The sequence below is a fragment of the Trichomonas vaginalis genome, chromosome V (genome assembly GCF_026262505.1).
Source record: "Trichomonas vaginalis G3 chromosome V, whole genome shotgun sequence".
NCBI lineage: Eukaryota > Parabasalia > Trichomonadida > Trichomonadidae > Trichomonas > Trichomonas vaginalis.
This window is the reverse complement of record NC_067207.1, coordinates 7,628,180-7,643,943: the sequence shown is the minus strand read 5'-3', so window position 1 is coordinate 7,643,943 and position 15,764 is coordinate 7,628,180. Positions and strand designations below refer to the sequence as shown.

At 37.0% G+C, this 15,764-nt stretch overlaps 5 protein-coding genes and 3 pseudogenes across 8 annotated transcripts, besides 6 other annotated features; all 8 read left to right on the top strand.

Moving 5' to 3' along the window:
* Positions 1-3,169: part of a mobile genetic element that runs on past the window's edge.
* TVAGG3_0295970 lies at positions 1,205-1,785 on the top strand (annotated as a pseudogene). The gene has a single exon. A coding segment is annotated over exon 1 (581 nt).
* Positions 1,816-2,274, top strand: TVAGG3_0295960 (uncharacterized protein; the record flags this gene model as incomplete). Its single annotated transcript, XM_001289830.2, has 1 exon — positions 1,816-2,274. One exon carries the CDS (start codon positions 1,816-1,818, stop codon positions 2,272-2,274), a length of 459 nt encoding a protein of 152 aa, XP_001289831.2.
* Positions 2,543-3,169: a terminal%2Cinverted (terminal inverted repeat of Maverick-1C/1B transposon ID:TVAGG3_0295950).
* Positions 3,170-3,184: 15 nt separating this feature from the next.
* Positions 3,185-3,214: a terminal%2Cinverted (terminal inverted repeat of MuDR-3_TvMULE3 transposon ID:TVAGG3_0295940).
* Positions 3,185-4,103: a mobile genetic element.
* Positions 4,074-4,103: a terminal%2Cinverted (terminal inverted repeat of MuDR-3_TvMULE3 transposon ID:TVAGG3_0295940).
* A 787-nt stretch (positions 4,104-4,890) lies between these two features.
* On the top strand, positions 4,891-6,180 carry TVAGG3_0295930 (uncharacterized protein; the record flags this gene model as incomplete). The annotated part of the gene is made up of 1 exon (XM_001288380.2): positions 4,891-6,180. The coding sequence occupies one exon, from the start codon at positions 4,891-4,893 to the stop codon at positions 6,178-6,180; it is 1,290 nt and encodes a 429-aa protein (XP_001288381.2).
* Positions 6,181-6,197: 17 nt separating this feature from the next.
* TVAGG3_0295920 (uncharacterized protein) lies at positions 6,198-6,407 on the top strand (the record flags this gene model as incomplete). Its single annotated transcript, XM_051229304.1, has 1 exon — positions 6,198-6,407. One exon carries the CDS (start codon positions 6,198-6,200, stop codon positions 6,405-6,407), a length of 210 nt encoding a protein of 69 aa, XP_051099034.1.
* A 1,490-nt stretch (positions 6,408-7,897) lies between these two features.
* On the top strand, positions 7,898-8,110 carry TVAGG3_0295910 (uncharacterized protein; the record flags this gene model as incomplete). Its single annotated transcript, XM_051229303.1, has 1 exon — positions 7,898-8,110. The coding sequence occupies one exon, from the start codon at positions 7,898-7,900 to the stop codon at positions 8,108-8,110; it is 213 nt and encodes a 70-aa protein (XP_051099033.1).
* Positions 8,111-10,850: 2,740 nt separating this feature from the next.
* On the top strand, positions 10,851-12,386 carry TVAGG3_0295900 (annotated as a pseudogene). Its single transcript has one exon — positions 10,853-12,386. A coding segment is annotated over exon 1 (1,534 nt).
* A 237-nt stretch (positions 12,387-12,623) lies between these two features.
* On the top strand, positions 12,624-13,763 carry TVAGG3_0295890 (annotated as a pseudogene). Its single transcript has one exon. A coding segment is annotated over exon 1 (1,140 nt).
* Positions 13,764-14,663: 900 nt separating this feature from the next.
* TVAGG3_0295880 (uncharacterized protein) lies at positions 14,664-15,279 on the top strand (the record flags this gene model as incomplete). The annotated part of the gene is made up of 1 exon (XM_051229302.1): positions 14,664-14,771. A coding segment is annotated over one exon (108 nt), but the record flags the coding sequence as incomplete, so codon positions are not given.
* A 207-nt stretch (positions 15,280-15,486) lies between these two features.
* Positions 15,487-15,764: part of a mobile genetic element that runs on past the window's edge.

Below are 15,764 nucleotides of genomic sequence, written 5' to 3'. Positions count from 1 at the left end.
TTTCAATAACGAACCAAGAGCTTTTGCAAAGTTCGTGAATTTCATTGAAAAACAAACCGAGTCAAAGAACCCTGACCCGCCAGTGAAAGAAGTTGAGACAAAAGAGAATGTACAGTTCATTGAAAATGTCAAGAAACAACTTCCACCACGAATGCCAAGAAGAAGAGTGAGAATAATGAAGTAAATAGATATTTTTATCTGAAGTAAATACATGCAGAACGAACAGCTAAACGAATTTACTCCAGCAGAGCATATTCATCAGATTCGCTCATATTTCGATATCATAGACAATGCAGTTCAAATTGGTGACACTAATAGAAAATATTCTGACGCAAAGATTCCATCACAACCTGGAACTGCTAAAGATAACACATGGGTAACATTCAATCTCTCACCTCCTGGTGAAAATATGTTGGACCTTTACAATACATTCATTACGTATAAAATGGAAGGTCAATTTATTGTAGATAAAGAAATTGGTTTCAGGTTCCAATAAAACAAACCCACCAAGATTTTGGATTGGTTTCGATGACGCTTTCTATGCAGTTGCTGGATATCAAATCCTTGCAAATGGTCGTATCGTATATTCTCAAGACAACGCAAGAGAAGAAGCATATATAACTTCAAACTCAAAACTACCGAACAAATAAAGAAAGTAGATGTTTTCTCAAAGACTCGACATGAAGATGTATGGAGTCATTCGGGAACATGCAGAACAGGACAAATTGTTAGTGGTCCAATTACAGCAGGAAAATCATTTGATTTTAAGCTTCGTTTAAGAATTCCTGTTAGAAGATTCCTTCCATTAGAAGCTATTCGATTTATTCCAGCTTTTGCAGGAAACATTCAGCTTAAAGTAAAGTTCAGTAGCGACGCCTTACAATGCACATCTATATCTGTAAATGATATCATTGCTTTCAATCCAACTCTTAAAGTTGCATTTGCTTCAGATTCAAATCCACCGACAAATAAATTTGTTCCATGGAATGAACCATTCACTATGATAACGAAGGCAGTAGAAGCTAGTGGAACAGTTACTATTACAACTGTAACCCAGCAACTATTTCGAACAAAGATGGATTTTAATGAATGTTTCATTCATCCAAAGTCATTCTCTTTAGACCCTAACATTTATACAGAACTTGTAGAACATTATACAAACGAGGCTTTATGTTTTCCTGTTAAAGTTATGGATTAGATTCCTATGGACGGTTCATTCTCAAAGAATACAGATAGTTCAAGTGCAATATTTACAGCAGCTTATACGCCTATTAATGTTAAAAGTATTTGGCACTATTTAGAAAGAAAGACAACTATTATGTTAATTTTGAGAACCCTAAGTTTAAATATCTTCAGCTTTCCATGGGAGCTTATGGAAATATGCCTGCAGAACCCGAAAAATCATATGGACCTGTATTTTATGAAATGGTTGCGAACGCCTGCAATACAAACAATGATATGATAGGATTTAATGAAGATGTTATGAGGTCATTGATGGATGATGGTAGTGTGGAACATAAATGGGATAGCTATGACAACACACATTTCTTATGTGGTTTTCCAACAGAAGTGGACTTTTGCTTCCAGCAAGGTCAAACATCTACTGCTCCAATAACATACAAATTGTCTGTTAAAGGACCTATTGAACTAGCAACTGAAAATGTACCAAAGCCACTTATTGGATTTATGAGGGATTGTTGCTTTGCCATTCAGGTAAGACAGTCAGGCATCCCCATAATAAGATTAGATGACTATAACTTAGCTACGGACGACAGTGAAGAATAAAGGATGAACGTTTATTTTTAAAGCTTATAAATGAGTTCTTCATCAAGCTCTCGCGAACCTTCACCATCTATGAAACAAACTTTACCAAACGATTATGGAGCATCTATTGAATATTTCTTACGAGCTGCACAATGGCAAAGAGCAGTCTCACCAAGGTTAGGTGTTCCACCAGCTCCTGTCAAAAATAGCATTTGGTCAAGTCCTTATATAAAATATGGTCTCCCACTAGGTTTGCTAGCTACAGCAGGAGCAGTTATGATGTTGAAAAGAAACAAAGCAAATGTTGTAAATAATACTGAAGTAGCTGAAGTTAAACAAACTCCAACACCTTCGCCAAAACCAACACCTTCACAAGCAAAACCTTCAATGACTCCTGAACCTATGGAAGTACAAACTCCTGTTCAAAAGTCAACTCCTAAACCGACTCCAACATTTAAACCAGAACCTACTCCTCAAATAAATCGTAAAACTCCTGCGTTTCCTTACTGAAAAAATAACGTTATTTTTATTTAATATTAAAATTTTTATTTGATTGAAATGACGACTAAAGTCACTGAAGCAATGAAACAAAAGTTCTTGATAGAATACATTAAATCAGGAGCGGTTCCAGAAGGTTTTTACGTTCATACTATGAAGGATGGTAGAGTTCAGTTTAGAAAGATAAAGCAACCATTAGATAGAGAAGGTATATTAAGGAAGATTAAACTTCATGAGGACAACATTGCTGAACTTAAGAAGAAGCTAGAAGAGTTGGAGAAAGGAAGAGAGTTATAAAGCAATGAATTCAACAGGGTGAAAAACCGGGTGAAAAAAGAGGTGAGATCTCACCACTTCACCTAAATTTATTTTTGTGCTATGTTTTCATACGTGTGAGGGTGGTGATATCATTAATTTTTAAGTTTATTTTTTATTTTATTTTTTATTTTATTTTTATATAAATGACGGAACAAAAGCAACTCATACAAATCGAAAAATATAACAAACATACATTTAAACATTTATTCTTCCTTCCTGAGTATAACATGTTCTTTACACTTCATCCTAGACCAGTAGATTATACATTGACTGTGTATAAAGATTGTCATGGTAGTTTTATAAAAACTTATGATGATGAAGGTAAGTTAACAAGACTATGCATTTCAAAACTTGAGAAACTTTATGACTTCAAGTATGACTACAATAGAGTTAACATTGACGATGAAGATATAGAAGAAAATTTATGAGAACGTTTATTTTTTCATTAGTGATGTGAAGTGGTTGGCGGTTTTGTAAATATTTAAGGTTAAGTTAGTTTTTGCTTTTGATTTGTAAAATATACGTTAACGGTTTTGTAAAGTGTCAAATTCACATATAATGGGTACGGTGGAACGCAGTGCCTCCGTACACTTGAAAGGTGTATGAGTAGGGGTAATTTTAGCTAAAAGTGACACACCTGTAAAAAGTGACACATCCGTGAAGGGTGTGATTACCGATCGGTAATTTCGACAGTTTAGAATTTAAAATTTTTTATGGAACTGTTGCGAGTTTCATAAAGAATTTAAGGAATATAAGCAAAGATTTGAATCAAAATCTTAGACCTAAGCCGCTCGATTCGCTCGCGGCTTCCGCGAATTACAGATCAGCAAAGATTTGAATCAAAATCTTCGAACTAAGCCGATCGCTTCGCTCGCGGTTTTCTTTATTATTTTAAATTTGCATATTTCCATCAAAAGTTCATAAGGTAAAAAATTTCGTTTATTTTTACTAAGAAAAAAAAGGTTTTTGATAATAAATTTATTTTATTTCGAAAAAGTAACAATAATCGTAAAAGGGTATTGATAGGCTTGCTAAAGTAACTAATTTTAGCTGTCAAATACTTTTGTATTTTGAAGTAAATTAGTATAAATTTGTTTTTACTTTTATTTCGAAAAAGTAGCAATAATCGTAAAAGGGTATTGATAGGCTTGCTAAAGTAACTAATTTTAGCTGTCAAATACTTTTGTATTTTGAAGTAAATTAGTATAAATTTGTTTTTACTTTTATTTCGAAAAAGTAGCAATAATCGTAAAAGGGTATTGATAGGCTTGCTAAAGTAACTAATTTTAGCTGTCAAATACTTTTGTATTTTGAAGTAAATTAGTATAAATTTGATATTATTTTAACTCCCTTTGAAAACCTCAATTTTCCATACAGAGGGAACGGAAATAGCATCCAATATTCCCTGAGAATGGTTGCGCATTCTCAGTTCCCTCTATATTTCGAACGAAGCTCTCATCGGTCTTTTTTTTAATACTAAACGTTTTTTTTCCTGTCACTTTTAGCTAAAATTTGGGTTTGCCGTTGAAATTTCGGGGAAAAATATAAGAGAAAAATTTATGAGTCGGAAAGAAAAATGTGAAATGAACTGAAGTTATAAATGGATATGTTGAGAGTTGAAAAATCAAGATAAAAAAATTGTTGAATTTGATTTTACCAAAATAGATTAAAAATTGAATGAGTGTAGCGGTTTTCAATTTTTAATCTATTTTGAAGAACATATTAGAAATTGTGAGCTGTACAAAATATTTCCCAAATATTTTGTAATAATAATTAAATAAAAATTAAGAAATATAGAATTAAAATGAGTATAATTAAATTTGGATGATTTTTATTTATCATCAACATATGGTTTTATGATAGATAAGCATTATATTCCCACTCATTATATTCGTAAATTTTGAGGTTTATCCTTCGCTTTTAAGATCATTGAATTTGATTTTTATATAAAATAGTTATATATTAGAAAATAATATGAGTTTATAACTTCAGTTCATTTCACATTTTTCTTTCCGACTCATAAATTTATCTCTTATATTTTCCCCGAAATTTCAACGCTCAATTTAAATGTATTATATAGATTCTATTTTTTGCCAATCTTTGTCTTTTGATTTTAATGACTCGAACTTTTCAATCTTCACAATTGTGAAGATTGAATGAGTGTTGAAGACAATGAAAAGTTCGAGTCAGATATATACACCAAAATATTAATCGAAGAGTATTATTATGAGGGTAGAATTTGATTATAGAATTTGTATAAAATTTTGGGAGATATTGAAATATTGTGAATAAGATCACTTCATTTTAATAATGTGGATTGAGTTTTTATTACTTACTTTAAGTAAAGATCCGAAAAGAAAGGAATTAATATATAAGAAGAAAAATATATTAACTGAGCCTAAAGTAATACCAAAACAAGTTATCAAGAGTGTTCAATACAACGATGGCAAGGAAGTAACTTCAGGCAATCCATACACAGCCAAAATCATACTCGAAACAGGCTTAAATATTACAAAGACATATTATCTCTTTGCAACAGAAAGCGAAGCTTCCAACGCCTCTGCCACTAGCGTCGCAATATCACAAAATGCTATCAATGCAACAGCCGTAGCAAGCACGAACAAGACAGAATGGACTTTCAAAGTTAACGCTACAAAGGATCATAATAAGACAAAGTTACTTGTTGTTGTTGAGACCGACGCCGATCATAAATCCAACTTAGGTACCGGTAATGTTACATATTCTCCCACAGTCTCCACACCAGTTATCGAGAGTGTTCAATACAACGATGGCAAGGAAGTAACTTCAGGCAATCCATACACAGCCAAAATCATACTCGAAACAGGCTTAAATATTACAAAGACATATTATCTCTTTGCAACAGAAAGCGAAGCTTCCAACGCCTCTGCCACTAGCGTCGCAATATCACAAAATGCTATCAATGCAACAGCCGTAGCAAGCACGAACAAGACAGAATGGACTTTCAAAGTTAACGCTACAAAGGATCATAATAAGACAAAGTTACTTGTTGTTGTTGAGACCGACGCCGATCATAAATCCAACTTAGGTACCGGTAATGTTACATATTCTCCCACAGTCTCCACACCAGTTATCGAGAGTGTTCAATACAACGATGGCAAGGAAGTAACTTCAGGCAATCCATACACAGCCAAAATCATACTCGAAACAGGCTTAAATATTACAAAGACATATTATCTCTTTGCAACAGAAAGCGAAGCTTCCAACGCCTCTGCCACTAGCGTCGCAATATCACAAAATGCTATCAATGCAACAGCCGTAGCAAGCACGAACAAGACAGAATGGACTTTCAAAGTTAACGCTACAAAGGATCATAATAAGACAAAGTTACTTGTTGTTGTTGAGACCGACGCCGATCATAAATCCAACTTAGGTACCGGTAATGTTACATATTCTCCACAGTCCCACACCAGTTATCGAGAGTGTTCAATACAACGATGGCAAGAAGTAATTTCAGGCAATCCATACACAGCCAAAATCATACTCGAAACAGGCTTAAATATTACAAAGACATATTATCTCTTTGCAACAGAAAGCGAAGCTTCCAACGCCTCTGCCTAGCGTCGCAATATCACAAAATGTTCAATGCAACAGCCGTAGCAAGCGAACAAGAAGAATGGACTTTCAAAGTTAACGCTACAAAGGATCATAATAAGACAAAGTTACTTGTTGTTGTTGAGACCGACGCCGATCATAAATCCAACTTAGGTACCGGTAATGTTACATATTCTTCCACAGTCCCACACCAGTTATCGAGAGTGTTCAATACAACGATGGCAACGAAGTAATTCAGGCAATCCATACACAGCCAAAATCATACTCGAAACAGGCTTAAATATTACAAAGACATATTATCTCTTTGCAACAGAAAGCGAAGCTTCCAACGCCTCTGCCACTAGCGTCGCAATATCACAAAATGCTTCAATGCAACAGCCGTAGCAAGCACGAACAAGAAGAATGGACTTTCAAAGTTAACGCTACAAAGGATCATAATAAGACAAAGTTACTTGTTGTTGTTGAGACCGACGCCGATCATAAATCCAACTTAGGTACCGGTAATGTTACATATTCTCCACAGTCCCACACCAGTTATCGAGAGTGTTCAATACAACGATGGCAAGAAGTAATTCAGGCAATCCATACACAGCCAAAATCATACTCGAAACAGGCTTAAATATTACAAAGACATATTATCTCTTTGCAACAGAAAGCGAAGCTTCCAACGCCTCTGCCACTAGCGTCGCAATATCACAAAATGCTTCAATGCAACAGCCGTAGCAAGCACGAACAAGAAGAAATGGACTTTCAAAGTTAACGCTACAAAGGATCATAATAAGACAAAGTTACTTGTTGTTGTTGAGACCGACGCCGATCATAAATCCAACTTAGGTACCGGTAATGTTACATATTCTCCACAGTCTCCACACCAGTTATCGAGAGTGTTCAATACAACGATGGCAAGAAGTAATTCAGGCAATCCATACACAGCCAAAATCATACTCGAAACAGGCTTAAATATTACAAAGACATATTATCTCTTTGCAACAGAAAGCGAAGCTTCCAACGCCTCTGCCACTAGCGTCGCAATATCACAAAATGCTATCAATGCAACAGCCGTAGCAAGCACGAACAAGACAGAATGGACTTTCAAAGTTAACGCTACAAAGGATCATAATAAGACAAAGTTACTTGTTGTTGTTGAGACCGACGCCGATCATAAATCCAACTTAGGTACCGGTAATGTTACATATTCTTCCACAGTCCCACACCAGTTATCGAGAGTGTTCAATACAACGATGGCAAGAAGTAATTCAGGCAATCCATACACAGCCAAAATCATACTCGAAACAGGCTTAAATATTACAAAGACATATTATCTCTTTGCAACAGAAAGCGAAGCTTCCAACGCCTCTGCCACTAGCGTCGCAATATCACAAAATGTTCAATGCAACAGCCGTAGCAAGCACGAACAAGAAGAATGGACTTTCAAAGTTAACGCTACAAAGGATCATAATAAGACAAAGTTACTTGTTGTTGTTGAGACCGACGCCGATCATAAATCCAACTTAGGTACCGGTAATGTTACATATTCTCCACAGTCCCACACCAGTTATCGAGAGTGTTCAATACAACGATGGCAACGAAGTAATTTCAGGCAATCCATACACAGCCAAAATCATACTCGAAACAGGCTTAAATATTACAAAGACATATTATCTCTTTGCAACAGAAAGCGAAGCTTCCAACGCCTCTGCCACTAGCGTCGCAATATCACAAAATGTTCAATGCAACAGCCGTAGCAAGCACGAACAAGACAGAATGGACTTTCAAAGTTAACGCTACAAAGGATCATAATAAGACAAAGTTACTTGTTGTTGTTGAGACCGACGCCGATCATAAATCCAACTTAGGTACCGGTAATGTTACATATTCTTCCACAGTCCCCACACCAGTTATCGAGAGTGTTCAATACAACGATGGCAAGAAGTAATTCAGGCAATCCATACACAGCCAAAATCATACTCGAAACAGGCTTAAATATTACAAAGACATATTATCTCTTTGCAACAGAAAGCGAAGCTTCCAACGCCTCTGCCACTAGCGTCGCAATATCACAAAATGTATCAATGCAACAGCCGTAGCAAGCACGAACAAGACAGAATGGACTTTCAAAGTTAACGCTACAAAGGATCATAATAAGACAAAGTTACTTGTTGTTGTTGAGACCGACGCCGATCATAAATCCAACTTAGGTACCGGTAATGTTACATATTCTCCACAGTCCCACACCAGTTATCGAGAGTGTTCAATACAACGATGGCAACGAAGTAATTTCAGGCAATCCATACACAGCCAAAATCATACTCGAAACAGGCTTAAATATTACAAAGACATATTATCTCTTTGCAACAGAAAGCGAAGCTTCCAACGCCTCTGCCACTAGCGTCGCAATATCACAAAATGTTCAATGCAACAGCCGTAGCAAGCACGAACAAGACAGAATGGACTTTCAAAGTTAACGCTACAAAGGATCATAATAAGACAAAGTTACTTGTTGTTGTTGAGACCGACGCCGATCATAAATCCAACTTAGGTACCGGTAATGTTACATATTCTCCACAGTCCCCACACCAGTTATCGAGAGTGTTCAATACAACGATGGCAAGAAGTAATTTCAGGCAATCCATACACAGCCAAAATCATACTCGAAACAGGCTTAAATATTACAAAGACATATTATCTCTTTGCAACAGAAAGCGAAGCTTCCAACGCCTCTGCCACTAGCGTCGCAATATCACAAAATGTTCAATGCAACAGCCGTAGCAAGCACGAACAAGACAGAATGGACTTTCAAAGTTAACGCTACAAAGGATCATAATAAGACAAAGTTACTTGTTGTTGTTGAGACCGACGCCGATCATAAATCCAACTTAGGTACCGGTAATGTTACATATTCTCCACAGTCTCCACACCAGTTATCGAGAGTGTTCAATACAACGATGGCAAGAAGTAATTTCAGGCAATCCATACACAGCCAAAATCATACTCGAAACAGGCTTAAATATTACAAAGACATATTATCTCTTTGCAACAGAAAGCGAAGCTTCCAACGCCTCTGCCACTAGCGTCGCAATATCACAAAATGCTATCAATGCAACAGCCGTAGCAAGCACGAACAAGACAGAATGGACTTTCAAAGTTAACGCTACAAAGGATCATAATAAGACAAAGTTACTTGTTGTTGTTGAGACCGACGCCGATCATAAATCCAACTTAGGTACCGGTAATGTTACATATTCTCCACAGTCCCACACCAGTTATCGAGAGTGTTCAATACAACGATGGCAAGAAGTAATTTCAGGCAATCCATACACAGCCAAAATCATACTCGAAACAGGCTTAAATATTACAAAGACATATTATCTCTTTGCAACAGAAAGCGAAGCTTCCAACGCCTCTGCCACTAGCGTCGCAATATCACAAAATGTTCAATGCAACAGCCGTAGCAAGCACGAACAAGAAGAATGGACTTTCAAAGTTAACGCTACAAAGGATCATAATAAGACAAAGTTACTTGTTGTTGTTGAGACCGACGCCGATCATAAATCCAACTTAGGTACCGGTAATGTTACATATTCTTCCACAGTCCCACACCAGTTATCGAGAGTGTTCAATACAACGATGGCAACGAAGTAATTCAGGCAATCCATACACAGCCAAAATCATACTCGAAACAGGCTTAAATATTACAAAGACATATTATCTCTTTGCAACAGAAAGCGAAGCTTCCAACGCCTCTGCCACTAGCGTCGCAATATCACAAAATGCTATCAATGCAACAGCCGTAGCAAGCACGAACAAGACAGAATGGACTTTCAAAGTTAACGCTACAAAGGATCATAATAAGACAAAGTTACTTGTTGTTGTTGAGACCGACGCCGATCATAAATCCAACTTAGGTACCGGTAATGTTACATATTCTTCCACAGTCCCACACCAGTTATCGAGAGTGTTCAATACAACGATGGCAAGAAGTAATTTCAGGCAATCCATACACAGCCAAAATCATACTCGAAACAGGCTTAAATATTACAAAGACATATTATCTCTTTGCAACAGAAAGCGAAGCTTCCAACGCCTCTGCCACTAGCGTCGCAATATCACAAAATGTTCAATGCAACAGCCGTAGCAAGCACGAACAAGACAGAATGGACTTTCAAAGTTAACGCTACAAAGGATCATAATAAGACAAAGTTACTTGTTGTTGTTGAGACCGACGCCGATCATAAATCCAACTTAGGTACCGGTAATGTTACATATTCTCCACAGTCTCCACACCAGTTATCGAGAGTGTTCAATACAACGATGGCAAGGAAGTAATTCAGGCAATCCATACACAGCCAAAATCATACTCGAAACAGGCTTAAATATTACAAAGACATATTATCTCTTTGCAACAGAAAGCGAAGCTTCCAACGCCTCTGCCACTAGCGTCGCAATATCACAAAATGCTATCAATGCAACAGCCGTAGCAAGCACGAACAAGACAGAATGGACTTTCAAAGTTAACGCTACAAAGGATCATAATAAGACAAAGTTACTTGTTGTTGTTGAGACCGACGCCGATCATAAATCCAACTTAGGTACCGGTAATGTTACATATTCTCCCACAGTCTCCACACCAGTTATCGAGAGTGTTCAATACAACGATGGCAAGGAAGTAACTTCAGGCAATCCATACACAGCCAAAATCATACTCGAAACAGGCTTAAATATTACAAAGACATATTATCTCTTTGCAACAGAAAGCGAAGCTTCCAACGCCTCTGCCACTAGCGTCGCAATATCACAAAATGCTATCAATGCAACAGCCGTAGCAAGCGAACAAGACAGAATGGACTTTCAAAGTTAACGCTACAAAGGATCATAATAAGACAAAGTTACTTGTTGTTGTTGAGACCGACGCCGATCATAAATCCAACTTAGGTACCGGTAATGTTACATATTCTTCCACAGTCTCCACACCAGTTATCGAGAGTGTTCAATACAACGATGGCAAGGAAGTAACTTCAGGCAATCCATACACAGCCAAAATCATACTCGAAACAGGCTTAAATATTACAAAGACATATTATCTCTTTGCAACAGAAAGCGAAGCTTCCAACGCCTCTGCCACTAGCGTCGCAATATCACAAAATGCTATCAATGCAACAGCCGTAGCAAGCACGAACAAGACAGAATGGACTTTCAAAGTTAACGCTACAAAGGATCATAATAAGACAAAGTTACTTGTTGTTGTTGAGACCGACGCCGATCATAAATCCAACTTAGGTACCGGTAATGTTACATATTCTCCCACAGTCTCCACACCAGTTATCGAGAGTGTTCAATACAACGATGGCAAGGAAGTAACTTCAGGCAATCCATACACAGCCAAAATCATACTCGAAACAGGCTTAAATATTACAAAGACATATTATCTCTTTGCAACAGAAAGCGAAGCTTCCAACGCCTCTGCCACTAGCGTCGCAATATCACAAAATGCTATCAATGCAACAGCCGTAGCAAGCACGAACAAGACAGAATGGACTTTCAAAGTTAACGCTACAAAGGATCATAATAAGACAAAGTTACTTGTTGTTGTTGAGACCGACGCCGATCATAAATCCAACTTAGGTACCGGTAATGTTAGCTTTTTACCTGTTGAATCACTTGGAAAGTCTCCATATTTATCTGTAGCAACTGTTGTTGCTAAAAATCATACAGAACCATTCAAGGCTGGTGAATATATTCCAGTTAAAGTTACATTACAACACTTTGCGGCAAGGACACGAAGCTTCCAATATAGATTCTATGCAGATCAGGAATGGATAGATCTCTCAGACGACAATGTAACTGAAGTAAAAACCCAATCTGCAATTAAGAAATTACATGCCGACGAAGGCAAGACATATCTACTCAACATTCCAGTTCCAAAGTATGAAGATATCAAAGAAGATGGAACAGTTAAACTTCAAATTAAGTTAGCTGCATCCAAAGATCAAGCTCAATCCAATATCATTGAAACAGAGGTTTCACTTCAGAAACAACAATACGTTGCACCAAGCCCTGATGATTCCAAGCCAACTCCAACACCTGTTGCAACAAATGTCAAGCAACCCTATGCTTTTAAACCGAGTTATTGGTGCACAGAGTGGAGGTTTAAGAGCGGCACTTTTAGCGAAAATGGCAGGCTATGGTGGAGCTGCAGACGGAACAGCTTATAACCCTCAAAGTCAAATGAATTTGAGTTCACTCAAAAATCAAATAGCAGATGTCAAAAAGTCAAACATAGACATACAGAAACAAATAAGTGAAAACGAAAAGAAACTAGAATATGACAGACACACAAAGAAACTCAATGAGTTAAACGTAGAGAAAAAGAAGAAAGAAGAACAACTGAAAGAACTAAGTACAGAGGAATATGCGAAAAAAGTGTCAGAAAAACAGCAGAAGTAGCAAAAATGGAACAAGATGTTGTAAATTTGAAAAACCATACTACTCATATAAAGTACTGAAAGATGAAGAGATAAAACAAAAAGCCATGAAGACATATATGGATAGCGATGAGTATAAAAAAGAAGTTGAAGCAAATGTAAAGGCAGAAAAACTTTTACAGTTGCAAAACCAAACCGTACAGTATGAAAACTTAGCACAAGAAAGTAAAAATAACGACGCAGCCATGCAAAAGGCAATGAAAAGCGCAGAATATATATAAAGCTAACAATGACTGGTTAGATACCCAAGCCAACGCTAAAGCAGCCCAACTTATAGGGTCAATAAGGACAAAAATACAAGCGGATGAGACAGTTCAAATGAAGCTTTAACAAATGCTGACTTTAAGAACGCCTTCGAAGCTCTTCATAGTAAGGTGAAACTAGTGAACGACTTCTCATCTGGAAAGAAACTGAAGTCTGAAGGTTTCGACAAAGAGTTAAGAGAAGTAGCACAAAATATGACGAAAATAACAGATGCAGCAACGAGACAGGCAGTTCAAAGTGCCTATGACGCGTTAGAGCAACTGTTGTGGAAAGTCAAGAAAAAGAGTTACAACAGACCAAAACAGACCTAGTAAATGCTTTCTTAAGAACGAAAAGTCAGGTAGGACATTATGCTGCAGATGGAACATATGTGCCAGCTGGTGGAACCTATATACCACCAAACCCTCCAAGAGAAGCACCTGCACCAGGACTACCTAAAACATTTACATCGTCACATGGACACAGACACAGGCATGCACCAAAACCAACACAACAACCAACACAACAACCAACAGTTCAAAACCCTGCACAACAACCACCTCCACAACAACAACCACAAACAGAGCAAGGACATAAAAGAAGTAGAGAAAAAGGAAACCAAGATTTCTTAAAAATGCTTAAAGAAGACTATGGTTACCCAGATACTCTTGACTTTAGTGACAGATATAAAGAAGCTATTAGAAAGTTCAAGGAAGGAAATACTGACCCGAACCTATTTAGCTTTATGGTTCAGCATCAAATCGGATATAATCTCAAACCTGGAAAATACAAGCTCGCTAAGGGATATGATTTAATAGCATATCATCCAAATGACATGACTGAATTTACTCCGAGATATTTAGTGTCAGAGCTAAATGACAATTCAACTCTCTTCATGAAACGCGTAAAAAATAGAGACGGAACGAAAGAAGAAAGGTTTATGAGTCCGGATGACTTAGATAGGGAACTTGTTAAAAACGGTCTCGGAATATATGAAATGCCAGCAGATGAGGTACAAGAAACTCCACAGGAAGAAGTTCAGATACAACCAGACATGGAAGAAATAGTTCAGCAACAACAGCTAGAAGAGCCTGAAGGAAACGAACAAGTCCTCCTTTGGAAACTAACTTCACAGAACTAGATGAAGATTTGGAACAGCCGAAAAATCTTGACCCTCAACAAGAGTATGAGGTGAATATGGAATCTTTCCAAGAGTCTAAGAAAAATTCGGCTGACATGGTAGAAGAATATCGAAAAATGTTTGCCGACATACAAAAGACTCCAACACCAGATGAAAATATTCAGCATAGAATGGAAGTACTGAAAGAAAATGTACGCAAATACAATAACCCTTTTTACTTACGACCATATAACGTTCAATCTTTGGCTGAACTCGGTGAAAATAAAAGGTTAAATTTCAACAAAACATATAGAAATGAAACATTGTTTAAAGTTCATTCAGAACCTAACCAATATGGAAACAAACCTACTTTTGTTTCTGCAGACTATGGAACTACAATGAGATGGGGTCATAAAGCTAACCCGGATAGGTGGTTCATAAACTTACAACCACAATTCCAAAAGTTGTAGACGCAATGGAAGTGAATGGTGAACCAGATATAGCTGGTATTTTCAGCGCGGCTTTAATGCCATTGAAAGATATGAAACATGCAGATATTTTGGACCAGTATGAAATGAACATGGCTGATGGAAATATAACACCTGACGTTCTAGAACATTTATCTCAAAGAACTACACAGAACCATAGAGATGGTATATTTGGTGAAGAGTTTAGAAAGAAAGTTAGGGAGAGCGAAGGAAGAGAACCTATTGTACATGACCTTGCAAACGAAAGTTTACAAAATGTCATAAAAACTTACTTTGCAGACAATGAAATGAGAAGGGATGAATATTTAAGAAAACTCAAATGGACAGTACCAAATGAAATGTTAGTATTGAAAAACATGTTCCATGACAAAATAAAACCAACTACAGAAATAAATGACGCAAGACTGAAACATTGGGTAAAAGCTTTCCCATTCACAAAAGATATAATTGGTAACATGGAAAGAAAACCAGAATGGCTACAAAAACATATATTTGGAAACGAGCTTATTCCATATGGACAAGCTCTGTTTGAAGAGCTTGAACCGGAAACTCAGGAAAGAGTCATGCAAACAATACGCGAAGACTCAAATACAAACTATGACAAAATCTTTCTAGGATATAGGTTACCTGAGATGGGCGACCAGAGCCCAAAGGCAAAAAGGACATGGGAAATTTACAACATACTAGGTGAACATGAGGCAAAGATGCAACAACTTGAAGCAGAGGGCAAGTTACCAAAAGCGACACCAAAAAGAAGAGTAGAACAAAGTGAAAGTAGTGAAGAAGTAACTTCATCTAGTGAAAGTAGTGGCAATGAAGGAAAAAGAAGAGTTAAAAACTCAGCCAGGAAGAAAGTAAAGCTTGGTCCACGTGGGTTCTATTATGACATATAAATTCAACTATTCTATATTTTTACCCATATGAAATGTACGCCGCTCAGAATATAACGCCAACAGTTTTGGATGCCATGAATGGAAATGTTTCCGAATGGTATAACGAATGCGACAATGCCATTAGAAGGTCAGAAATAGTTCCTGGAACTTACGAATATACAACTGCTGTTTCTTATGGAAACGTAGGTGAGTTTGGAGAAGGTTCTTCAACAACAGTAGATATTGCTTGCGACAGGTTTCATATAATTTCTATTGACAACTCATTCTTATACGTGGAACAAGACATTGAAATAAAACCTTCTGCCAAGTTGTCTGACAAGAAAGGTTGCAATGGAATTTTCTATGTCGGATACCAATATGCTCC